We start from the raw sequence: 26,346 nt of genomic DNA, 5'->3' as shown, positions 1-26,346 counted from the left end.
TGCCAGTCCGTGGCCAGTGTCGAGATGAGATGCGCCGGTTCAACGCTACTGCCTATTGTATTTGCCCGGAACAATGGTCTTGCCATGAGGGCACCTTCCATTGCGCTTGCCATCTGCTAAGCATGTACCGTGTCGGGATCGTTGCATTGTTCTTTCCCAATTGGAGAAAGGAACCAGCCCGTCTCGGTCTTGCCCACGAAGCAATTGTGATGGCAACAGAGGGAAGGTACGGTTGGGCTACCCGTCGCCTGCCCGAGGAAAGAAGCCAGCCGTGCCGTACTTGTAGAATGGAAGGAAGGGTCCAACAGGGATTCAATGCGAAAGTAGCAGGTACATGTGCCATATTCGTCCGTCGCGCCTTCCTCTTCCTCTCAACTGCGGAGTACGTATCCCGCAACTGCCCACCCCGAGATTCCCATCTGATCAGCTTCCGCGTGCCGTGCCTGACTGTTCCCGGCCTTCCTCACCCTGCTTGCCCGCCACGCCTCGTCCGGTCAACCTTCCCTCCACCTTGAGGTCCTGTCTTCGTTCTCATCATACTTCATCGCACGTCTCCGACAGCTTTCCCCGTCAACCAACAACGCCAGCGGGGTCGAAACTTGTCGCTTCGCTCTGTCCGCTTGCTATTTTGCTCATGCTCTCTCCGCAAGGCCCATCCACAGACGAGTCGTGCTACTCTGCTCGGTTTCCGACCCCCGGGGCACTCCGTTTTGAGGTTCCAATCCCCGTGTCGGAGAAAAAAAGGGCTTACCTTCGTCAGTTCAGGACGATTATCTCCGGGTCGCCAGGGCAGGGAGACAGGGCATCAGGGCAAAAAAGTGGCGGAGAACACACGACGACGAGCTCGATATCGCAATTCAACCCGAAAATCCCATCCGGCCCGCGCGGCCTTCGATGTACCAGCCTATCCTACCGCCTTGTCGCATTTCGCCTGTCAATCCGTCAGCTCCCTCCCCCTGCCCTGTCGCTTCCTCATGAGCCAACCCAGTCTGTAGGTGCAAACACCACGTCATAGACAACCACAAGCTACACCACAGCTTCAGCTCCGAGGGATGGCAACAACGAGCCCCTCCTGGCACGGTTGGAGTCAGGACCTGAAGCTCAAATTTTCCGACAAGAACAAAATCACAAAGTTCTCGAACCGTCACCGCCTCAATTGGATCATGATGGCCTCTACTCGGCATGTGACGACGTCAAGAGGAGCGAGTCCAGCTTCATCGGGCGTTCCCGACACAGCCAACAATGAAGGCACCATGCCATTGACGCAAATGGCGTGGGGCTGCACAAGGCAGTCGTGCTGGGAGTCCCTCGCCTGAGGAACATGAATATTCACATCAACGTCAAACGAGGAGAGAGAGCTACAGGCCACAAAGTGCACGAAACTTCTGGTGGCTTCGAGAAAGCGAAATGGGCGCGTCTGGACCATGTGGCGGCCCTGGACGGGAATGCCCTCTTGGCCTCCCGCCAGGAGGAAGCTAAAGCAGACTTGGTGGCGAATCACCTTCCATTGGCCCCCACCAACTTGAGGCTCATTTCCTGGCTACTGCCCGCGCATGTGGCAGCTGGCGCACGACGGTCGCTGAGGCCATGCGCACTGCAGCCATTGGACGAGCCCGGCAGCCACAGTTGCCGTGATTGTGGCCCGTCAAACTCTGCGATCTCCCTCACAAGACCCTCAGTCAGGGATCGCGCCGCTTCCTGGAGAAACCTCCCCACGCTGTTCCGTCCCAACCACGATTCATTGGTGCTTCATCAACACCTAGCTCCCGAATCGCTGTGTCATTGGTTACGCGCATCCGTGGAGAACACTTCTGTGCAATGCCTCGTCCACACTGTGCTTGGCGGTCAGCAGCTCGGCATCAGATTGCAGCCAGTCGCATGTTGGCCTAGATTGTGAAATTCGTCGGAAGAACGCCTCGGCATGGCGGCGGTCACCAATGCCATGTTACGGTGTGCATTTCTTTGCTGCAAGCTTCGTAATCCCGCTCTGCAATTTGAAGCATTCCGTCCGCTTCAGATACCACTAGGTGGTTGTAGGTCACCACGAGGGTCAACGTGGCGGATAACGGTCCCTTCCGACCAGATTCGGCGGATTTTGGCCTTTCACGCAGGGATCTGACAAGGGCCCAACATAATGATGGGAGATAGCTGATGAGGCCCCGAGTGGGTATTCCAATCAAGCTGGTGAACGTGACCGGAGGGCCTCCGGTGGTCCCAGAAGGGCGGATAACGATTTGGGTTCAAGATACGGAGTATCGACGTTCAAACGAGATGGAACCGCTGCAGCGGAGCGGGCAGGCAGTATGAGCAGGGTATCGCAGTTCAGCATCTTCTTGCGTGCTACAACCGCTTATTAACGAAAATGGTCCAAATACCCCGGCATCCTCCCCGCCAGCTCGACCCTCGCACCCGGTCCATCATCATCTTCCCTGGAGAAACACCTCCGCCGTCAGCTCCTCGTCTCGACTCACGTCATCATGGATGGCAGTGGGCACACGAATCTGACCGTCACGGCTCGCATACCCGCTGTCGACACCCAACGAGATTGAGTTTTATCGTCCCAGCCGTCCCGGCCGTGTTTTGACTACAACGACACACCCCGGCCGAATACGCCCATGGGCCTCACGCCCGAGTCGTGCTGAAGTTTTCGAGATACCGCCATCAGTTTCTGCATGTAATTCTGTCTGTGTGTGTTGTTCTGATAACCGACAGTTGGCTCTGGCCCCACACCGAACCCCGCCTACACAACAAAAGGGGGCTTTGGTCTCCTGCAACGCAAGAAGTTTTTGTTGCATCCTCATCCTTTCTCATGTTGGGCCGCGACCATGTGCCTTGGCTTTTGACCAGCGGCGTTCTAGGAATACTGGATGCCGGGCAATTCTTTCCGGTGCCGCTCTACGACACAACGCCGCTTTGTCCGTACCGGCGACACCTCAACACGGGCTCCCGGATCCCAGTCATCCTACCGACAGCAGCAGATATCAATGGTCCGTGTCTCGGAGCTGGCTCCGTCCCGACGGCCTCGCATGAAAATCAGTGCCCTTCTTGGAGACACCGTCTGCCATCCCACGGAAGCCTCAGCGACGGTGACCACTGAATAAGCCAATCTTTTTGCGACTCGTCTAGATGATTCTAGAGGTGAGAGTTTCGGGCAAACCGTGCTGATCCTTGCCGCTTGGGGTAACGCACGGCGATGGTATCGCAATAAAATTTTGATGGTCGCATGCCACCCTTTGCCCCTGCGGCAGCTGCATAGCCCCCTCCGACGCTTCCAAGGTTTGAGGGCATTCGCACATTCATCCAACCGGTGGTATTGCACCACTCCGCTACAAGTGCTCCGACCGGAAGCCATCTTACGGCCGACGGCTACGCACGTCTTCCGTGCTAATCAGTGCGCGCACCTGACCACGAGGATCATCAGTGACCAAAATTGCAGATTTCATGATAATCGTTTGCCGTTGTCGCCTGATTGAATCGAGAACGATGGCACTCGGCCGGGTGTTTCGCGAAGATTCCAGCAATTTGGGGATCGAGTGGGGCGGGGTTTTGGGTTTGCGTCAGACAAGACGTGCCGGGGCTGCAACAACCCCGATTTCGGTTCCTGACATGCATGCGATCATCGTCAGTGACTTTTGCCAGCCGTAAGTGAGGGGTCCTGAGTTAGTTTTGACAACGAACAATGGTTTTGACGGTTCTCCGCATGGCATTGCTTATTCTATCTCAACTCAGCGGCTGAGCGGCCCGAGCGATACCTCCACGATGTACTCCGGTGTACAAGTACAGCCTCGTACTTTGTCTTCCCACTTGCAGGCCTCGGTGTCGGCCAAACCGTTATATCCATGCTCCCATGACGTTGAATGGCCACATTTTGCCTGCCGGTGATGTTCAACTGCATGAACGCATATTGAGGCTGGGCCTTCTCTCAATTTGGATATCGTGCACATATGTTACAGGCCTTATCTCTCACCAACTGGGACAGGCCTCATTCTTCTCCTAGGCAAGTTTAGCCCAATGACTCCGCCGTAGCTAGGTAGTCTCCATTCGATGGCAAAACATTTATAATAGAACAACAACTGTCAAGTTTCGAAATGTTTCTTTAGCAACAACTGGCAAAGAGCCGCGTCACTTCATCACGAAAGCAGTGGCGGATATTCCGTCAGCCGAAGCTGCGATTCGATTCTCTCTGACTACGTCCTTCGCGAGGAATAACTTCAATGGTCCATCTCCAGACATGACACCGCCTCCGGGCTCCGCCGTGTGATTCACCACCATCATCGCCGCCGCTGCTGCTTCCTCGGCCCCGATGGAAAGATCCTTCCAGACCCGACGACAACCTTCTCGCATGTGTCTCGACTCTCTTCCGGAGCATCCGTAAGCAAGCGAGGTACCGCTCGCATCGTCGCGTAGTGCTGACCAGGCTGTCGTGGGAGAAACTGCTCCGTTGCCATGGCGGGACGACGAAGGGGGCGCCGGCGGGGAGGGCGTGGTAGGGCCCGACGCGCGTCAGGCAGGGCGTGCAGCTGCCTGGGAGGTTGTAGGTCGTGATGGAGTTTGTGTGGTTTAAGTGGCAGACTTGGGTGGCGGGCGTAAGGGGGCAGGTGTGGCGGTTGGCGGAGGTTATGGCGTTGCAGGAGGGGCATTTGAGGATGTGGATTGTGCACATTGTGGCGATGGCGAGGGAGGGTTGGTGGAGTTGGAGAAGGATACGTGGTGTTGGGTTATTGGATGGAGAGTTGTGATGCTCTTATGGAGGTGAGGAGGTAGTTTGATCGAGACGTTGTGGTGAATTGGAAGGTAGGCTGGATGGTTATGGTTGAGTGAATGAGTTGCTTGAGTTGGGACGAAGTTGGCGATGCTTGGGTTCTAGTGCCAGCTTGTGAAGGGGAATGGCTTGGTTGATGGGCTTTGAGGGAAGGTGCGATGGTGGTTGTTTGCACCTGCCTCACTAATAGAGTAACATTCTCAAGGTAAGTTCAGCTGTGTTCTGAGGTGTTCTTGTCCAACACTTGAATGAAGACTGTGAAGAAGTAGAGATGGCTTCGTTGCTCTGGCATGTCCTCGAGCCCTCGGCGAATGGGAAATGCAAGTGGCTTCGGTACAAATCCTTCTTTTGAACTCTGAGACTAGACCACAGCTGATTGATACTTTGGCTTTTGCCATTGTTGCCATCCTATCATGCCACGATCCATGGGCAGGTGTAATCTTAAGCTTCTACGATACTGGGGGCTGCATTTTCCAGTATCACTATTTGCTTTCACAGAGAAAACTCTTTCGTCAACAGACCCTGTGCAATGAGTGAAGCTTAGAAGCCGACGGAAAGATGGCGGAGGGGACGATGGCAGAGACGAAGACTTTCAGGCTAGCGGCAACAAGAACGGAGGTGGTAACAGATCGGACAGAGGAACTACAGAAAACAAAAGCGCACATCTGTTGGGACCTTGTTCTTTCCTTTCAGAAACGATGTTGGCGTAGATCAGAGCAAGCTGATAAACTAGTTGCTGAGTCCTGGATTTCGAATGCTTTGATGGTGAACATCCGAATTCCGAGGCCATCACTGAATTTATTTGTCATCCACTCATTCGAAGCAAGTTGTGTTGATGTAGGTAATATGAATACGCAGCCAGCCTCTAACGCCACTTGTCTCGTTGAATGTCGAAAGCTTTGGCCTCGGCGTTTGGTCTCGGAAGCCCGCTTTTATCCACCAGAACCAGATCGTCACAATCACTGCATCCGAACGTTTTGACGATGTGATTCGAGACTTTTGGGTTGACGGATCGAATAGGAGATATCAAATCTCTACAAGAAGTACGCCGTTTTGGGTCTGAGGGTTGTTGCTTTTCACAGTGAATTTACTCGAGAATACAATCAGAACTTTGCTGAACGAGTGATGGAGCAAGAGACAAAGGCCCTTCTATTTCTTCACGAGAACAAACTTTGTTGTATAAGTGAGTACAAAACCATGATCAAGTTGTCCACGTAACCAATAGAATGTCTTTCCTAGACTCTACAACATGCAAATTTCAGTACGTCTGAGTAAACCCTTTCGCTCCTTCGCAGAAGAAGGTGTTTATCAAGTCTTTGAGCATCCACGAACAGGCCCGGTCTATCGACACTCGGGTGAAATGGCAGCGCCTCATGCCCCAGAGTACATCGGTGAGACTCTGGACCTGCTCGAAAAGCGGAAGCATATACGGTTTCGTGAGGATGGAAAGCCCACGGAAGACGATTTTCCAGCGAGGGAGTAGTATCTTGATAAGTTTGAGACAATGAATGCTGTGCGAGCCACCGTCTGTGAGCATTGATGTAAGGTATTTTGCCGCCTATGCGAGCGAGTTAGGCAAGCTTTTGGAGGCATTTCGGATCATCTCGCAGGATGAAGCGACGGCATCCTTGACCTGCATTTCATGATTCCCGGGTATGATTCCTTGAAGCGGGCTGCTGCTGGGAGAGCATTGAGTCATGCATGGTTGGATTTTGCTGAGATTACGCAGAGATTGAAAAGTGGAATAAAACAGTAGAGCAGCCCTTTTCAGCCAGAGGCGTGTTTTTCATGACTACACGAAGCATTGCAATGATCTCTGCTATTTCCAAATACAGCTCAACAAGTAAGATGATCGTTCAAGACACTCTTGGTAGATTTGCCTACGCATGCATAGACACATTAAGTCCGTGCCGAGGTGATTGAAACTGTGCACGGTTGTAACCGACGGAATCGTATTGAGTAGCAGGCGCCAGCCAACTCCCCGGCCGCTAACCGCAAGTTCCGCTGAGAGCCGGATGTGAACTAAGATCCGATCGAGTGTCCAAAAACTAGTTCTGATCTACGCTCGGGCCCACCGTTCGCCAGCGCCGTTTCTGGGGGAAGCTAATCCCGGCACCGACCTTTAACCTCCGGACCCACTCGGATGTAGCGCCCGTGTCACGATCCGACTCGGAACTTGACTTACACCACCGGACTCAAGGACGAGAGTTCGTGAAGGTTTGACATTCGACAGTTTCCGTTCGCATAAGTTCAAAATACATATAAGGCTGCTGGGGAATGCGTATTTCGAAAACGGCACCATCATCAGTAATTCAACTCATTCACCACACCCTCTCCAGAAAACCTATCACGTCTACCCATCATGTCTTTCGACCTCAGCAAGCCAAACCGGAAGATCCACGCCGGCGTGATCTTGACCAAGGGGTATGCATCCAAGCCCCAAGTTGGAGTCAACTAACGTGGCCACAGCATCACTGAGATGCTCGATGTAGCTCCCTTCGAATTCTTTCACTGCTTCCAATGGTCCGGGGACAAGGAAACTGCAGCCGCTATGAACCTTCCTGAGAATACGATGGACGATGGACTCGAGTTTGAGCTGCACTGGGTCACTGAGGATGGCAAGCCGGCTAGATTGGCGAGCAATGCTCAGATCCTGCCCACCGTAAGTCCAAGCGAGCCCCACCACACGTCGTCGCAGTCCAGTTAACAATGTGAAGGACTCCTTTGAGTCTTGCCCGCCTCTTGACATTGCTCTCATGGGTGCTCATGACTTCAAGTACAAGACCAGCCCCGCCGAGATTGACTTCATCCGCAAGACTTTTGAGCAGTGCAGCGCATTCCTCACCATCTGCGGCGGCATGGTGCCTCTGCTTGAGGCTGGCATCCTCGCTGGCAAGACATCCACATGTCCTCGTATGATGTTCGAGTTGATGAAGAACACTGTGCCGGTGGTCAATTGGGTTGACAAGCGCTGGGCCCGGGATGGCAAGCTATGGACGTCTAGCACCCTACTCAACGGTACAGACTTAATTCGCGCTTTCGCCACGGAGACTTGGGGTGGAAGAACGGGACTGATTCAGTTCTTTCTTGATCAAGGACACTATCCTGACAGAGATGTTGATTTCAAGGACTTCAAGGGGCAGAATTATCAGATGGAGCAGCTTCCAGCCTGAGGCAGTCATTCCATCAAAACCGTCGAGGTATTTTGAAGTTTGGAAAATGTACCTCTGATGGCAGGATAACAATCAGTCTATAAGGGCGTAGTCATCGTCTCACGGTTTCTTTAAACCGTAATTATCATTCATTATTTTATCCACGTTTGGAATCGAAGTCTTTTAGTCGGAAGCACTGGGTAAATTACTCTCCTACGTGACCTAGAGTGTAGAGATAAGTAATTACTTGGCCGTGAGCTGCATATCTATTTATAAAAATGACAGTTAGGGATGATGACGGAGATTACAAGGATAGCAAGAACGATTGGGCATCAGACACAGCAAGGAAATCACGAATTCAACAAGACTATGAGAGCGAAATATTAGCTACGTAATGCAGGCAGTCCTACGCTCAGCTACCTAGAAGCGTCTGCTCAGACAGGAAGATCATTGAAATTACGGGGACCTTTAGGATTTCTCTCTTGACTTACGAGGCGATACATCTCAGCTTATAGGGAATTCAAGAATTCTCTCGCGATCTGGAGTGGTGAATAAATCGTCAATCTATTTTAATGTATCTCTATAGCTTTTGTCTTGTTGTGATAATCACAACATTGAATGACTAGCATCTACCGTCTATTACACAATGCCATTTTATATCAAAATTTGAGCTTACTCATTGGCTGCGAATCTATACATCTATGTCTACGTACGCAAGGCCTTTTCTGTGATGTGTTGAATGGTGCATGGCCAGGTCGCCTTCCATCAGGCCTAGGTGAGAAATTGGAAAATTGGTATTGGATTTCACAGATGCAAAACAGACGGATTTTCATTCTGAGGTGTATGAACCAATCAAATCAAGGGTCTATTGATGCCCAGAGAATATGCCGCGATGTCGTTGGCTAAGTTATGCCAACCCCTGGCACTGCTACTCCGCCACATCTCCATTGTAAGAGTCCAGTCAATTGGATCGGGCCACAGCCATCTGCTGATTATCTTTACGCAGCCTGATTTTGAAGAACCCAGTCGCTCTTCTACCTGCCGCTTTCGAATCCTCGCAAAACAATAACCATTTTTTGCGCACCCATCCGAATCAAAGCGCTACGCACATCAACCGCCATGACCAACGTATTCCCAGGCCCTTTGTCTAAACGCCCCGGATGGATTCCGCATACAGACTGTGATGACGGTGCCGTGACTTATCAAGGCACTTCTGTCCCGAACAATTCGGACACGCTCAGATCCAACTCGTTGCTTGAGACGGACGCAACATCTAGTCGCAGCAAAGTATCTTGGACACCTTCACTTGAGCAAAAACTCGCGCGACTTTATCTATACACGACACTTTCAACCTCCACCATCGCGGAATTAATACGTGATAAAGATGGATCCAGCCCGTAAGTCGTGCCCAACCCAGAGCTTTGATGTTGGCCTCTCGGCTGAAACATATTTCAAGAAGCAAGGACGTTACAAGCAAGAAACTCAACACAATGTTGGACAAGGATCCCAGATGGCTGCATCCTAGGAACCGAGAAGATGCTGAACGGCGGCTGAACCTGCTTCGAGGACGACTTGACTTGGCACAACGAAGCAAATTGTGTCCCCCCAGACCCGAGAATGCGGTCATGTCACCCAACCAAAAGCTCTCGCATCGGTCTCATTCACCCCAGCCTCGAATGAAACTTGAAAAACAAGAGGGTTCCATGTCACTGCATCACGTCACTCATGTGCCCGTATCCGAGCCACAGGTGCCGGTGGAAACCAGAGAACTCCTTAGAAGACATTGTGGGGACAGTGAGCTGGAGTTCGACTTCATTCTTGGAGAGTTCGCCATGAATGGCACCAACGACTCGTTAGACGAACATGCAGACGACTCGGCTGTGGATACGTTCAACGTCGGTACTATTAAAGCCGATGCTTGGGCCCTGCGAACACATATGTCAATCATGGCTTCACACATGCTGGTGATTGATCTATTTCGAAAAGAGCAAGGGATCTGCATGGAAGGCACAGACGCTCACGACTACCATCAATGCCTATGCAGCGTGTTTGAGAGTGGTGCCGACAAGCAGCTCATGTGGGTTACACCAAATGGACTTTCCACTCAAGCTGAAAGAATCCTCAAGTTTGGGCCAATCTTTGAAAACGATCTCACTTATTGCGACTCCTTCGGAAACACAATATTGCACTTTTTGGCCGCCCGAGCACATCCAGTATTCCTTCTTCGGGCGTTGATAGACCATCAGGAATTGGCTCGTCTGAACACCTCTGGTGAGACATTTCTCCACTGCCTCTCCAAACAATGGTACTCGGGGGAGGCAATCTACCTTCGCGTGCTACTTCGCCATCTAGCTTCCGATAATGGTCCCGAAAAGTTAACTGTCTTTTCGAGAGATATATACGGTAGAAGCATCTTTCACCTGATGACTGAGTCAGGCCTAAGCCAGGAAATACTTTCCGGGTTGATGGAGCCGTTTGATAGTCATGACTACGCGGCACGAGATGCTTTCGGTGTGGTACCGGGAGAAACGCAAGCGCAGACACTGTCCCAGAGCCAAGCAGAAAAGACCGATACGCTCTCAATGGTCCAACAACAGGCCCAACTACTGGAAACAATCAACCGGGCCTACCACGATACCAGAGCTGAGCACGAGGGTGGCAGGAACGCTCTGCACTGCACTGCGTACATTGCTCTCTCTACCGACTCGCCTTTGGCATTTAATTTCGTGCCCAATTTCACAATAAACCGTCCACGCTTGCCCTTATCGAAGGTAAAAGCTAAATCGAGCAAGAAGTCTAGCCATAAGAAAACGGAGCTCAACTCCAAGGCAAAGGTTTACAGAGAGAAGAGAGAAGACATCATGCGTGATCTGGTAGGAGCTGGTGTCGACATAAATGGGTATGATTCCGTTGGGAACACCGTATTGATGCATTTCGTTGCGCATATGCCGGAAGACGATGACCAGCACTCAGTCAATATCATTGACCAGATGCTAGAGTTGGGGGCCGACATACAAGCCCGAAATCGTGTTGGTGAAACCGCATTACATGTAGCTGTTCGGCTCGGAAGGAAGCTTGCGATGAAAACGCTTGTTCTCAAAGGTGCTAACGTCCATGCCAGAGACAAACACGGTCGGACTCCTTTGAGAACCTTGTCCGATGAGATTCAGAAGTCGGGGAATGACTCTGTGACTTATGCACATTTGGAGGCATGTTTTGCCTGGCTGTCCGGCCAAGGCGAAGCAAAATTACGCTCATCTGTACTGGATGAATGGGGTTGGTACGGCATGCCTGCTGTACCAGCTGGGCGGGGAATTGGCAAAATGAGCTTGAACAGCGTCGATGAGTGGTACCTAGATTCACGTGCAGATAAGGTGATCAAATGTCATGCCAGAGACGGGAAGAGCCAGGTAATTATTAAGAGAATGCGCGAGATTCTCGAGATTGAGCAGAGGGTAGAAAACAGCAAGATGGAGTGGGCACAACTGGAAGATCTCACTAAAATTGGAGAAGTTAAGGAAGTGCATCATACATCCGAGGTCGAGTAAGTCCGCCAATGAATGTTGACACGTCTTTCACAGCTGGAATTCATGCTGAAGTATTTACAGGCGCCATACAATCACACAGCCTTCAGCCGTGGTTAAGATTGAGGACAGTGAGGAATCGGTGGATTCCTCGGATTCTTCAAGGGGCAGCAGTCCTTCAATTGACGACGTTTGTTGTCTGGTTTTGAGGAACGCTTTCAACGTATCTCTTGATCAAGTCTCCCGCCCTGAAGAGGCATGGGAGAGCGTCCGCAGGTGTCTTAATGAACTGTCGGTCATTACTTCACTTTCACATGAGCATTTTCCTAGCCCATCTGAAGATCATTTGCAATCTGTCCACAATTATTCAAGAGGCGTCGATCCTGAACAAACGGCGATGGAAAACTCTCTTCTCGCAGATGGCGGACAATCCAGTGTCAACAGAAACAGGAAGCGACGGTGGTCTGATGCATCAGGCGGCCCCTCCAAAAGAGGGGATAACAACAACAACAACAACGATGATGATGATGATGATGAAAAAAATGATAAATGCATGGAACTTGGGTCGAAGACACGAAAGAAGGGTAAGACTCATGGTCGTTATACCTGCCCTTATCGAAAGCGCAATCCTCTGAGGTTCAATATCCGTCAACACCCAAGCTGCGCGACCGTTGCGCATGATTCAATTTCATTGGTGAAGTGAGTCGTATTGTTAATATTGGGTAGCAGCTTATGAACACACTGCTGATCCTTGACCAAGACGCCATATCAGGTTATTCCACCAGAGAACGACAGCCAATTCATTTGTTTGCCGGCGATGTCAAGAACCCTTCCCAACATCAGAAGCCCTTGACAACCATATCCGAGTGCCATCCGATCAGATGTGCATGATCCGCGAGCAAGGAATCTACAGGGTTGTTCACCATGACCCAGAGGATGGGATAACTACTGAGAAAGGAATCAAGTTGGCCGATAGGAAATCACGGACTCAGGTTTTGGACTGGTCAACACTGTGGAAAGTTCTATTTCCAGAAGACAACACTGTTCCTTCAGAAGGTAAGTTAAGTTCACCCGCATCCCCATATCCTCGCAATTTCAAGTGTCATTTAAACGCTAGAAGATTGGCCTAAAATGCACAGAAGCTGAAATTTAGTAGATTTCGAGCCAGTGATTGAGCTTGATGAAGTGAGGCAGACTTTTGCCGACGACTCCGAAAGGTGCCAAAGCCTCGTGCATGATCTGAGTGGCAAGATTTGCCAATCTGCTGGCTTTGACATCAGCTCTAAATCAGGTGAAAGATACTGGAGACTGTTCCAAACCTTCACCGACGACAATCTACGAAGACACAACGTATTAATGGCTTGTTCCCGATTTCTGAACTCGAATCTCTCGAGACGCCTCATGAACAGTGAGGATGAGACCAGATCAAGCACGAGCAATACTGGAAGCAGCAGTCAACTGTCCAGACTTCTTTTGCCTACACCGGAGTCCGTTCTCGGGAACGAACCTCTTCCAAGAAAGATTTATGGAACATTGCAGGAGCTTGTCGTGCAAAGGAACTCAGGCCCTCAATTTTCCGATCAGGCTATCCCAAACACGCAGGGCACTGCCACAAACAGCGTCCAAAATTCCTCCGACGCGAGCGCTGGGCAGCATTCATATGTGAATGCATTTGATGGACGCCAAACATGCTCTGGAGTTTGCTTCACGGAACCTTGTTCTTGTGATGCACTTTTAGATTGGAGCACTTATCCGTGGACCTAAGAAATGACAGACGCGAATACGGGATTGACCTCTATGATTTGGACTTATCTAAAAACACTAATAAAGACGTCAATCTAAGATTGAGAGACCAAAATGAGAGAGTTTTGCTGTCTGTTGAGATATCTATCGGGAAGGCAAATTAGCAATTTCATGCAAGTATCACTAGTACTCAGGCGTTCTTGGCCTCCTTAGGTTCTACTTTGGCTAGTATCATATTCAGAGCCTTGCCAGATCAGGGACAATCCCAAATGAGACACTACTTCATGAATAGTAAAATCGAACAGCTGCCGTGCGTCAGACTGAAAACGGTATTATTGCAAACCCAACCTCAAAGTCTGTCAACCTCGCCTCCTCCATCTGACATAATTTTGACCTATTTCATCATGCCCGATGATCCTCTGCCAGTACCACTTCTCTTAAAATTCTGGGTGGCGTCTATTGTCATTATCCATCCTACCAAACAAGATAGCAATAGTATTTCACTGAACTGCGAAACGGCACACGAGGCCTTGAGGCCTTGACGCACAGCGTGAAAAGGTTGGGAGATATTCAAATACGCATTTATCCTCAGCTGACACCAATCACCATCCATTCGATGGTGTCTATCGTAGAATACAACTGGCCTCAGGAACGCTGATGTAAATCGACCTCTTACGCTTGGTTCTTTCCAAAGGCTTAAATACAATTCCACGTCCTGGTATTGATATTGAGAAGTCACGAGCCGGACCACTCGCATGCTCAGCGGTTCCTCGAAAGAAACATGAACCGTCGCCCCTGAAGCGTATTCCTCGCCACAGGCTGCGGCTCCTTGATCTCATCGATGGTATCAAACGATGCCACAGACTGCCTTGTGTCCCACCGCTCCAGATCTGGCCCGTTCCTCCTTGCGGCATCAGCCTTCTTCTTCTTGCGGTGCTCTGAGAAGGCGATCAACGAGATGCCGACGAGCAGGAGGAGTGCCACAACAATGGCAATAGCTGTCGTCGCCGGGCCGCCCATGCGCATATCGGAGCCCGAGTTGTGAGGTGGAGCAGCTGCTGGGGAAGGTGTCTATTGGATGTCAGTTTCACGCTTCATGCCATGGACGCTTTCTGAGCGCCAGGAGAGCAAAACTTACGCTTGAGGCAGCAGGCACCTCATCAGCACGTCTGACCATCTCGATAAACATTGTGAATTAGGTATTGTAGGGGTATCTTGTAAGAAAAAACGCCGTAGAAAGAAGAGCAGTACTCCGGTAGACCAAAGGCGCAAGAGAGACAAGTGATGTGGAGAGAAGAAGTTAGTGGAGCAAGATCCGAACTGCTGGGTTGGAGGCGATTAAAGTAGTATTCCTCGAATCCCGTCAAACACAGCATGTTCGTCCCTGCGCATGTTTCACCGGGTGGGTGTCGTTCAAAACATTTCCCACCAACATCAGACGCCGTCCGTGATACCGCGAGGTGCAGCGGAGTAAGCAGCCTCCGGGCTGACCATGCATAGCACCTTTTGCATGTGTCCAACGTCTCCCCATCAATGCGGCTCTGTGTGGCAGCCCCTTATTGGAAACATGATTGGGCAGAAGTCGTGAGTGCAGTGGGAAGGGTGCCGACGGGGAGGTTGCCGCCCGCGGAACGACAACGGTCAACCTAATCATCTAGAGGGAGGAAAGGTCGGCGGCGAGAACGTTGGCTGGGTCCATGCGACCGGCCGAAGGAGCCGGCGTGCATGCGATGTTGAACTCAACTTGTCGGACCGAAATAACCGTTAAGCTTGAATATTTGACACAGAAAACAGGGTGTCAGTCGGTCTTTAGGTTGAGATAATTCCAACGTCCCGTCGCTGACTGCCCAACGGCTTTTTCGCAATCCGGACAAAATGGTGTCAGCAGACTTGTCCGAATACAGAGCGAGGCTTTCGCTTGGCAAGAGCTGAACTAATCAGAGGGAACCAGCTGTCGGCGCCATTAGGCAGAGAGCTTCTTGATGACAGCTGAAAGAGGCGGTCTCGCTTACATGATTCTACGATGATTCGACTGATCAATGCCATGAAGGCAGGCTGCTTACCTACGCTCATCACATCGTAAGACTTCAACGCCCGCAGAAGCGGTGAAGACGACGGACGCTCCGGGAAGCATCGCCAACAGCCAGATCCATGCCTTTGCGAAAAGAACTTCATGCATGAAGCCTCTATTCCAGAAGCAGGACGCATGAAATTCTGCCAAGAAGGATGTCGGATTAGGCTCAGGTGAAGACCCCCATCCCCATCCCACACCGAAGCTCACCTCCCTCACCTGTGGATGACAGGCTGGCCCGTGCACCGATAGTCAGGCACACCCATGTCCAGCCGTTCCTGAAATGGTGGGCCCAGTAAACAACGTGGGAAAGAGACATTCGCAGTGTCCACCCCGCCGATTCCAAAAACAAAGAAGAAATCACTAAAACACTCAACACCACATCCGTCATCACCACGACATCCTCCCCAAAAGCACCAACGCGCAACATTCCTCACTCAACGCCAGCCAGCGCCGCGACTTGCTCCCCAACCGACGTGAACGAACACAAACACACTCCGTCACCAATCTATCGCAGACGACAAACCCCGCCAAAGCGGTCGGCCGTCACCAGAAAAGTAAACAAACCACGACGACGCAAACCCCCATCCAGCAACAACAAAACCACCGACCCAACGCGCGAACAAACGGGAAAACAGAAAACATAATGTCCGCCGCACCAAACGCAGCAACGTACGCAGACTGCGTCGCCTCCCTCCGCAACTCCCTCACCTACCTCCAATCCTCCGTCGAGACCCTCGACCAGGGCGTCTCCGACCTGCCCCGCGTCGCCTCCGTCCTCCGCCCCACGCGCCACTTCGAGCTCATCCCGCAACCGACCCTCGCCGCCGCCGAGGCCTCCCTGCGCGACGAGATCGGGCCTTACATCGCCCTCCTGCTCGACCGCGCAGACGCCCAGATCGCCCGCCGCGAGCGCCGCATCGAGACCCTCAAGGCGCGCTGCGAGCTGCTCCAGGGCCGGCTGTCGCAGCCCAAGGACGGGGACGACGAGGACGGGTACGCGAAGAAGAAGGGCAAGGGCAAGGGCGTGGGAGGCAGGGGCAAGGCGCTCAACGGGGAGCGGGCGTTGCGGGCTAGGGCGGTGAGGCAGAGGAGGGAAGGGTTGGAGTACAGCGTTGAGAGGCTGGAGCTGGAGGTTCTGTCAAAAGAGAGGGAACTGAGGAAGAGGTTGGAGAAGGCTTGAGAAGGGGGACACAGGTGTCGTGCCTCAGCTGGATTTTGAGATTGTGGGGGAGACGGCGGACGCATGCGGAACGATGAAAATGATACCCGATGACGAAGGTGGAGAGGCTACCCCAGACCCGTTCCGACGAACTGGATTTGGTCTGTGACTTCCGAAAGATGCGGCCCGATGAAAGGACAAGTCCTCGGACGCCGAGTACATGACGTGAGAGTTTTAAGTTGGCGAGCCACATCTCTCGTGAGACTCTTTCAGCTCCTGATGTTGCGAGGCTCCATCACCAAGCTGGACGTACTTTGCACAGCATGAGCCCACAGGCAGAGGCTGTTCTCATCTAGATAGACATTTCGCAGGTAATCGCATGATGGAGGAGAGTCACGAATAATACTGTATATGGATATGTGCAATTGCCATTTGTAAACGACAAGGGAACACCAACATGCATGGGTATCCCACGTGCGAGCTACCATAGCTATCCGAATGATCCGACCCGTTGCTCGTAACCCGTCCCAGAAAGCAGAAAAAAACAAGACACAGCCCCCTCTACGTCGCGCGTCGGCAACATACACTAGGAGTACGGGGTTGGAAAGCCGGCACGCGTAAGTGGGCGGGTAGAAGTAAAAACAACAAGTAGAAGAAGAAAAAAGAGGCCGTTTCGGCGGATATACGAGTGCCGCCCGTGGCTCGAAAACAAGGCGGCGGTTTTTATCCCGGACAAGAGACCCTAATGTACTCCAACAAGCATTGAGCGCGAAAACCATCCCATGTCCCATATGGTCATTTTTTGCTCCCATCTCCAACGGCGAAATGAAATTCGTGAGCTCATCATAACAGGATCAGGTAGTTGCTGGGCGCAATACCCGTCTCGCCAGTCTCCTTGCGTGCTTGCCACCACCTTCCGCTCACATCGCTGACCTCCAGAATCTCGTGCTTGGAGAAGGAAATCTCGTTCGCATCGTCGGGGTTGGCCTCGTAGCTGTAGATGGCCTTCGCGCGGTACGGGTACTCGGTTGGTGGCACCACCTCCTGATCAGGAGTCTTTTGGGGGCCGGCACCGGGGGTGCTGAATGTTGGTGCCACGGCGGACTCGCGAGGCTGGGTGGAAATGCCCTGGACGGGGGATGGGTTCTCGAATCCGTTCAGTTGCGCCGAAGTGTACATTTGAGGAGGCTGCACCGAGGTGGAAGTCTCGGGACGGCCGCCGCCGTACATCATCTGCCTGTTTCCAGACTCCTTCTGGAGCGCGAAGGAGTCGAGGTAAGCGCGCGGCTTGGCGGAGGGGGCTGAGCCGAAGTAGAAGATCCAGACGATCTGCGCGCGGATTAGCAAAGCTTCTAGTGCACAGCAACAACGAAACATACGGTAACCATAGCCATCAGAATGAAACCAGCTCCAGCGGCCTGGCGAGCTCCATTGGCGGAGTAGATGAGAGAGTGGATGGTGAGCGAGTTCAGGGCCAAGGCGGCGCCCAGGTATCCCGTGAGGGCGACATGGTAGGTCTGTGTCGTATCGGATGCGACGACGACGAAGACACCGGCAATGAGGAAGAACATGTAGACAACGGTCCACCATGCGAAAGCGGGGAAGGATCCTGTGCTATTCGTGACCTGTGTCGTGGCGATGATGGAGCTGATGAATGCGATTATCCATGCAAGCTACTGAGGGGTCAGCAAGAAGTTCACAAGTTGAAACCAGAAGTTGTGCAGCGCAAACATACCATGGAGATGGAGACTGTGGCCAGGGCGAAGGGATCACCAATGATGTTTCCCAGATTAATGCCCTTTCTCCCGTACTGAACCCGTGATTGTTCCATTTTGCGCAACGATGGTGAATGCAGAGAACCGTAAGAGGGCATAAGGAAGACGGTCGGGGTTTGGTGGGGTGCAGAAATTAGATGCCTTGAGGCAAGTATCGAGGATTGGTCTCGATTGAAGTGACGATTCAAAGATTGAACCTGGCAACTTCAAGGCGCTGCGACGTGGATAATCGTAGCAAACGGTTTTGTAGAATTGGCGAGGCAGTGCTGATGTAGCGTGCTGTACGTAATTCGGATGCCGTAAGGGGGTTGTCGTGGCTGGCGGGAATGCAAGTCGTCGAAAAAGGAGTGACTGGTGGTTGGGCTAGTAGGCGAAATAAAAGAAAGAGTGTCGGGGATGTTGTCGGACGGTTTGCCGTTCAATGCGTCAGGGAGCGGAAGTGCTGAGCTGAGCTGAAGAAGGCAGCGAAGGAAGGCTGGATCAGATGAGGTAAAGGTAGGTCGTAGGTAAGGCGGGGGAGAATCTGTAATCTCGAATGCGAGTCGATCGTTTCAGAGGGTTGTCCAGCAAGGCAGCCTCTTTTCTAGGAAAGAAAAAGAGAATGAATGGTCGGAATCAAGTTGTCGAAAGGCGACGAGTCAAAGACAGCAGCAATGTGGTGCGGTCGTCAAGGTAAGGCAGGAAAGGGAGAAAGTAAGTCGAAGGAGTGAGGAATCGGATGAGAAAGGATGCAAGATGGGAAAAGACGACGGAGGTCGAGAGTCGAGTCGAATCGAGTCGAGACGAGACAAGCCGATGGAACGAACTGCGCACGGTAGGAAAGCAGGCGACAGTTGTAAGGGGCAGCGAGGCGACGGCGCAGCGCGGGAGGAGAGAACAGGGCGGGCGCTGTTGGTGTCTCTGGTGTCGGTCGAGCAAGTCGAGTGTGCGAAATGAAGGGCACCGACTAGCTGGCCCAAGAAGGAAGCAGGCGGCGTGGAAAGCGAGGCAGGAGAAGTGAGCCGGACCAGCAGACCAAACGAAGAAGAAGGCGTGGTGTGGCGTCGACTGTTGGTGCCGGCGTGGATTTTTTTTTATCGCAAGAAAAGCTCAAGCCAGGCACTTTCACCGGTAGCCAGGTCGACTAATCGAGGAACCAAAAGGTCGACTAACGGGCGGGCTGGATTGGAGCTTGTGGTACCCGATCGAGCGTCGAGGTGCAATCCGCCCCTATTATTTTTTCTTACAGGCCGACGTCTCTATGCTTCGAGTCGCGCGTCGACTGCTGTGTTGAGGATAGGATGGGGTAAGCTGAGCTGTCCGCTGTCCAGTCGTTAGGAAAGCCCAGGCAGGATGTGTTTGTCGGCGGCGCTACGAATACGCTACGTAGGATACGCGGCGTGTTTGGCGGGTATTTGTTATTGTTCGGCCACAGTCGCGCAGGCGTCCTACTCGTTCTCGACGAGGGCGGCAACCAATGTCTTTCTTCCTCGCTCTTTCTCTCTCTAGTCGACAGTGAACGGCAGCCGTAAACCGTTGTCGGGGAATGGGTTGAAAGGAGTCCAGCGAGAGGAATGGACGGGGGGAGGGGAATGGAATTAAAAGAGGAGAGCGAGGAGAGACCTGGGCTCAGGTTGGCAGTTGGCAGACCGGGGAGCAGGAGCGGAAGCAGGTGCAGGGCCAATCCAGTCACAGTGAAGGTGGGAGACTTTGCAAGGGCTGCTGCAGGTCCCTGGGCCTGGTCAGCGTGCAGCGTGTCTATCGCCTGCTGCCATGTATCCGTAAGGAGGTAGCAATAAGGCCAGGTCAGGTAGGAGGCTGTGCAGGCCAGAGAGTGCGTCCGGCGTGCGTGTGAGGTGCAGCAATGGAAGAGTGTGTCTGTATGTTCCATTGCTACTGTACGTTGCAAAGGTACCATACCTTAGGTATTGTCCCTATTCCAGCTGCATTTCCCTCCCTTGATGCCGAATTTCCCAGTAGGCCAGGCATGCCTTTCCATCTGGTCTATCAGCCTCTCTGATCATCTATCTCTACACTATATACAAAGTGTGCGCACGGCATAGTGGACGTGGACATTAATTAAATGAACGTGCAAGTGGAAACCCAAAACCAAGAGACGGGATCCAGACTCAATGAGACGCAGGGAACGTGGACTGGGGCCCATAATACGGGAAGCGAGACGAGCAGCAGCGATGGGACAGCCAGCAAGGCCAGCCGCAGCACCAAGCGGGAGCGTGTCCTGGGCCCTTCTTTCCACTGTGGAAGGAGCACAGAAAAAAGAAGCGGGACCAGGCTGGCGTGTCGCACACGCGCTAGTCCGGAAGGAGCCAAATTTTAAATCGACTCGTCCAGGGCGTCCGATGGAGAGAAATCAATAAGAGCAGCAATCATTGCCAATGAATGCTGCTGTTCGAACATTCGGATGGACAGACACCTGTGACCACCACCAGCGATCCTCGTTGCAGTGCGGAGGGCTATGACGGGAAGGATGGGAGACCCGGCCTGGCTGCTCTGGCATACGCGGGTGCTGTCTGATGAGCGAGACCGTTTGAGAATATCGAAATGGCACCGTGTGCTGTTGAAGACGGTACCTCACAGTGCAGGCGTGGAACGGTATCCGTAGACGGCACGTGCCTCGAGCAGATCCATCTCATTCCATTTTCAGTATCTACCTAGCCAGCAAGGAAGGTCTACCTCGTGGACAGGTCCCGCCTAGAACACCCTCTCTGATGGAGTAAAACGCGCTACCTAGTACACGACAGGAAGCACGCAACAAGAGAGGATCTCCCGCCAGTCCACAAGCAAAAGGCCCGGTGTCTTCTGACAATATCCACCACCTACCTACCTTACCTACTACCTAAGGTACCTACCTACCAGGTAAGGCACCTCACCTTGCAGTGGTGCCCCAGAAACCGTTGGTCCCTGCCCCCCTGATTGCCATCGAGGCTAGGGTTTGAGATTTTTGGTCTTCTCTAGACTTTCTTGGTTGCTGGTTCCTGCAACGCATCCCACCACACCAATTGGACAACCACCACGGCATGACTCTGGTGATTGGCCACCACGCCCGCTAACCCCTGAATCAGACCCGCTCTTCGAGGCACGTTCCGGCGGGTGCTCTTACCTTAACTCACCTCTCTCAGTGTCTCCCTTCCCTTCAGGTTCAGCCCTGAAGCCTCGAGGCCCTGAGGCTGTCCGCTGCCCGCTGCCTGCTGCCGCTTGCCTTGCCTGAGCGGAGACTTGGCCAGACCTTTGGATCGTCCCTTCCACGTCGTCGTTGACTTTCAGTTGCACCTGTTCATCATGGCAATCCATACCTAGATATGGACTATCCGAACAGTTCGAATTCAAACTGGTTGACGTGTTAGTTCGCCTCGCATACCTGACCCCGGCTGCGAATGCGAATCGCCTTCACGACCAAAATGGAACCGCCCTCCCATCGTCTTCACATTCCACAGCAAAGTCGACACAGAGAGGATGCAGGGGCGTCCTATCACTTTCCCGCCCGCCTCTCCTGCCGTTTCATCGCCAGCACACCTTCACCGCGTGAGCGGGCAGAGATCAGCATGCATTCGCCCGATGCGGTCGCTGACTGACCGGAATCTGAAGATGCTCAGCACAAAAAAGACGGCCTGATGCGCTGAAGAGTCGTACCCGTGATGGGGGACATCCGATACCCGCCTTTCAAGTCCCAAGTCCCAACCCTCGGACCCTCACCTGTCCTCGAATCTTCGCACTTGCTTGTGGGTTCTGTCCACCCGGGCTTTGCGGCTCCTTTGACGACCGATTGTCCGTGTCCAGTCCGTCTGTCCATCTGTCCACTGAGGGCTGGCGAGAAAGGGTGCTGACAGCTGCAAATGCCACCACTTGATACCGTGCTGCTGCCAGCGCCCCTGTGATCGACTGGTTCACGCTCCGAGTCCTGCACTCGATACCGTTTGATATGCAGGAACGCGGCGGGTCTCCGCTGCCCGCGCTTGAGCTCGGTTCTATCACCGCTGGATGACATCTGCGCTGCGACATCCGGCTTCTGCTCAATCAACTTGTTTACGGCGCCATTTACCCCGGCCTGGTTGGTGTCTGGTTGATCCTACAGCGAGACTAATCGCAGGCAGCGGTTGGCAGGTCATGGTCTTGAACGCTCGAGACCACAGAAGCCGTAACACCATCTGCCGCAGGCCATGTCTTCTCTCGCAGAACAAGCGCCCAATAACGAGACAATCAAGTACCGAAAATGCCTTAACCCCCGAAACATGGCTTGTCCAAGTGACACTAGCCTCCCAACTTCTTCGAGGACACCTTCGAATCGTCATCGCTACCGACCATCCTCACCATTGCCTCGTGATATTACTGCTGGTAGCATACGTGCAGCACCATCCAGAGCTTACCCTCCTCGGCCTGGGATGGACGCTGCTTTGACGATGAGCGCACAACCCAGCCCAATGTCACTGACAGCACTTGACTCGCATTTTCTTCTTTCATCCCATGATTTTTCACCAATGCGTTCGCAAGTCTGGGGGGAACTCCGGAGATCATGTTGATCAGCACCCGACCAAACTACCGGTTGCGAAACACTTTGCTGACGGGCGACGAAGGAGCAACACCTTGACAACGCTTCTGGCAGAGCCTCATCCGCTGAATTCGCTCTGGAGATCTGGCTGTTCGCGGTCGACGGTGCTAGTCTCGGCCTCGCTTAACTCGACCTGGTCCAAATTTGGAAACCCTTTAACCGCGAAATTACACGCCGTCAGGCCGATCGCCGGATCTCTCGGCGCTTCGTGCTGGTCGGCTTCTAGGTCACTACCTACCGGACCGGGCTTGAAGCATTCGCTCCCGCTGCACATCGACGGACCACAAAGCTGCCGGCGTCTCTGACAGAGTCCTTTTGCCTAGTCGCTGGCATTAAGGAAGAATTCGCGAACCGCGTCGCGCGCAAACTGTATTTGTGCTCATATGCTAGTGGTTCGCCGGCTCTGAGCCGCGGCGCATATGATGTTCGTGGTGTTCATGCAGCCCGAAGGTCCCGAGACCGTTCATGATTCAAATCCCCTAGGATCCACCCTATTACCGCGCTGGGATCCATCCATCTCCGATGTTCGTGTCAACTGCAGCGCCAAGTCTCTGGTCAATATTTGACGTATCGAAGGATCTCGTGAGCAGAGCATCTGTACAATTACACGAAAAACGGCAAGTTTCCAGCAACCTGCATTATTACTCGTCAGCACGATAGACATCTCGTGTGGCCTCTAAAATCTCTGAATCGCCGCATTGATTGACACTGGCAATGCGGTTTGCGAACCACGGCTACTGCAGAAAGACAACGAAGACGCGGTCAGCACAGAGCACACTGTGTCTCTTAACAATTTCTACCACAGCCCCCTCCTGCAACCAACACCCCTGGCCCCGACCCCTGCAGCTCTCACGAACGACCAAGCTCAAGCGATGCTGCGCGCTCCATTGGACGACCCTCGCTTAGATCAAGTCAACCACCGGTTGGCCTCGTCCCCTCTGCATGCCCAACGCCTCAGTGGCTGCTTCGTGTGGCTGACACGTCAGCAAGCTGGGGGGAAAATCAAGGAAACACCTGCTGATCCGGTAGTGAAGAACGCGGGGTAAATGGAATCCGTACAAATGCCGCCGTGGAGGCCAATCGTCTCGCGATCATGGCAAGTTGTTCCACTTGGAAAAGAAAAGGCCGTCGTGCCGTGCCGCGGTAGCGGTTGTGCCGGCACGAAGAATCAGCAACGCCACGTCGTCGCCTCGGAACCGAAGTTTGCCTCTGGCCAGACCTGCGCATCAACACCGTCATGTCATAATCATCCATCCGAGGGGAACATCAGCTTCGAAGGGCCTGGAGCCACTGCCAGCTAGGTCATCATCCGTGCCCACTGGTCACGGACGGCCCCTTGAAAGCTGCAGTCCATAAGACCTGCGAGGCCAAGCTTTTCTGGTTCGGTAGATCAACCTTCTTCCGATTCGAGCACCCAATGCAACCCCAGGCGCTCAGACGACTTTTCTGTCACTTCACTCACTACTGCACACTCTCTAATCACCGCGGTCACGAATTTGGTGGCGACGAGGCCTCGTATTGTCGACTACCTCACTTGCTACGGGGCTTCATCTGTCAGCCATCGGCTGGGTGGTGGATGAGGGTTTGCTGAACTAGCGGCCGAGTCTATTTCAGCCCCAGTGTGGTGTCGACTTCAGTCATCAGTTCTGTAACTGGGAGAAACCTGCTTCTGAAACGCGGAGAGGCGAATCCCGTACAGACAAGCAAGCATCCTTGCCGACCATCCCGTCTGCACGACTGTTGCTCCGATGTGAGCGAGCACATTGACTTCCGTCTAACTTCTAACCTGCGTTGAGGTTCGGGCGGACAACGTCAGGCCTCTCGGAGTCGTCGACCCTCAAGCTTCGGGATTGAAGTGGGTAATCTGAACCTTTCTCTGCTGGTTGCCGTCGGATACCACGTTATCCCGTCTACCGCCAAGAAAGCAGAAACTGCCTTTCGTCTCTTTCTCGGGTTTCGAGATGATCAGCAGCCGATACCGACAGAATGGCGCCATGAGTTAACGGTCTCTGAAGAGTGATGCAGTCCTACACTTGGCCTGCGGGAGACCGTGATAATATGACTGGATATCGACACAAGGTAGCCACTCTTTGTTTCATGCGTGCTCGGCAAATGACCGCATTGCTCTGCAGGTGAACGATCTGTGGTTGACATTGGCGGAGTCGAGGGTATATGTGCAGCCTCTTAAGCATACGCAAGCCCTTGCACTCTGGAACATGCCGTCTTCCGGTCCGCGAATGCTGTGAGGTGAACAAGGCTGCGTCGGCACGGGCAGGTGGAGATTGGTTCCATCCGGGTCTCAAATGGCCGCCGCTTCCTCCTTTTCCCGCTCCGCCCTCCGGACTCGGCGCTCTGCCCGCTCCACTCGGCCTTCCACATCAGCCACGAACTCGGAGGCGCCGAGGACACCTTGCTGATACCAATTCTTGAGAACCTCCTCGCTCCGCTCCCTGAGCTGTGCCATCTCAGCCTCTTGGGCGATCTGAGTTGCTTCGATACCGCGCATTCTCGGCACGAGAGACGCGAGGCTCGCACTCTGGGAAGGTTCGGGGATCGGGCAGTCGTTGACGGAGGTCAGTGAAGAGGCTGTCGCAGGAAATGAGGCTGCTGATGCAAGCACAGTTGCTTGGACTGCCTCGGGACCCAGCTGGATGGGGGGCTCGGATGGGGGCGGGGGTTGGAACAGAGTCGGGTGTGAGTTGTCTAGCGGAGGTTAGTATTAAAACCTGCGGGGGAGATGCGTGTCGTACAAATCTTCATAAGCTCGCCATAGACGCGGATGCGGGAGAGAAGATGGTTGAATCGCCGCTCGAGATCCTCGAGGCCGTCGACAGCCGAGTCGGCGTTCAGGGACGGCGGCGCGGCAGTCGGGCCGTACAGGAGATGCTCGATGCGCAAGAGACGAGACTCGAGCAGCGATATGGTCGAGAGTGTCGTGGTATCCAGCGAGGAGTCCATCTCGGGACGCGGGACGCGCGTTGTCGCGTCGGGGGTCGAAGTGTGGTATGGCTCGTTCGCAGGGAGGGGTGCTTGGTGGATTGCAGGTGACCGATGCCGGGTAGTGGACGGTATGGTGGCAGGTATGTATTATTGACGCTCGAGAGGAATGGTCGCGAGGTCGAGTTCACAGAATCTCGATCGAGGTCTGCTGCGATGGTGTCTAGCGCAGTAAGGCTGATGTTTGTGAGTGGCTGAAGCTTGCTGTCGCGAGTTCGTCCAAGGTGCCGCGGATGGGGGGCCAGGTGATGTGTGGCTTGTGACTGCCCAAGACCAGGTTGGGGGGCTCCTCCTTTGACTTTCCAGGTCCAAGTTGCTTTTGATGGCGCCAAGCCAGATTGACTAAGGGTAATTCCGGGGGTGAACGCTAAGAATGGGGCCTGCCCTGTCGTTCCTGCCCGCCCCCCGTTTGTCGGGTCTTGGTGCGGACAGTGGGCGGACAGTCGGAGAGTGCAGTGTGCGTGGTGCCTCGTGGCCTCCTGTAGCGGCCCCTGGCTGGACCTGTTGCAGGTGAGGTCGAGCCTGCCCGAGGAGCGAGACAGCGCCAACGCCTGCGTATCCACTGGCGGCGCAGCAGCAGCAGCAGCGCAGGTACGTAAGACAGGACCTTTGTA

At 53.3% G+C, this 26,346-nt stretch overlaps 5 protein-coding genes across 5 annotated transcripts; 2 read left to right on the top strand and 3 right to left on the bottom strand.

The window, feature by feature from the left end:
- Nucleotides 1-7,124: 7,124 nt before the first annotated feature.
- inhA-0 (Isonitrile hydratase) lies at nt 7,125-7,935 on the top strand (the record flags this gene model as incomplete). The annotated part of the gene is made up of 3 exons (XM_036643548.1): nt 7,125-7,186; nt 7,232-7,424; nt 7,480-7,935. 3 exons carry the CDS (start codon nt 7,125-7,127, stop codon nt 7,933-7,935), a joined length of 711 nt encoding a protein of 236 aa, XP_036491200.1.
- A 6,005-nt stretch (nt 7,936-13,940) lies between these two features.
- On the bottom strand, nt 13,941-14,370 carry CGCS363_v011698 (uncharacterized protein; the record flags this gene model as incomplete). Its single annotated transcript, XM_036643547.1, has 2 exons — nt 13,941-14,252; nt 14,320-14,370. The coding sequence occupies 2 exons, from the start codon at nt 14,368-14,370 to the stop codon at nt 13,941-13,943; spliced, it is 363 nt and encodes a 120-aa protein (XP_036490830.1).
- A 1,528-nt stretch (nt 14,371-15,898) lies between these two features.
- Nucleotides 15,899-16,435, top strand: spc19 (DASH complex subunit spc19; the record flags this gene model as incomplete). The annotated part of the gene is made up of 1 exon (XM_036643546.1): nt 15,899-16,435. The coding sequence occupies one exon, from the start codon at nt 15,899-15,901 to the stop codon at nt 16,433-16,435; it is 537 nt and encodes a 178-aa protein (XP_036491196.1).
- Nucleotides 16,436-17,257: 822 nt separating this feature from the next.
- Nucleotides 17,258-18,245, bottom strand: SHO1 (High osmolarity signaling protein SHO1; the record flags this gene model as incomplete). The annotated part of the gene is made up of 3 exons (XM_036643545.1): nt 17,258-17,743; nt 17,794-18,087; nt 18,150-18,245. The coding sequence occupies 3 exons, from the start codon at nt 18,243-18,245 to the stop codon at nt 17,258-17,260; spliced, it is 876 nt and encodes a 291-aa protein (XP_036491197.1).
- A 6,789-nt stretch (nt 18,246-25,034) lies between these two features.
- CGCS363_v011695 (uncharacterized protein) lies at nt 25,035-25,693 on the bottom strand (the record flags this gene model as incomplete). The annotated part of the gene is made up of 2 exons (XM_036643544.1): nt 25,035-25,438; nt 25,486-25,693. 2 exons carry the CDS (start codon nt 25,691-25,693, stop codon nt 25,035-25,037), a joined length of 612 nt encoding a protein of 203 aa, XP_036491195.1.
- Between the last annotated feature and the right edge of the window lie 653 nt (nt 25,694-26,346).

This window comes from Colletotrichum siamense (genome assembly GCF_013390195.1).
Source record: "Colletotrichum siamense strain Cg363 chromosome Unknown KSG_Cg363_contig08, whole genome shotgun sequence".
NCBI lineage: Eukaryota > Fungi > Ascomycota > Sordariomycetes > Glomerellales > Glomerellaceae > Colletotrichum > Colletotrichum siamense.
The sequence above is the reverse complement of the archived record's forward strand: the minus strand, read 5'-3'. Positions and strand labels throughout refer to the sequence as shown.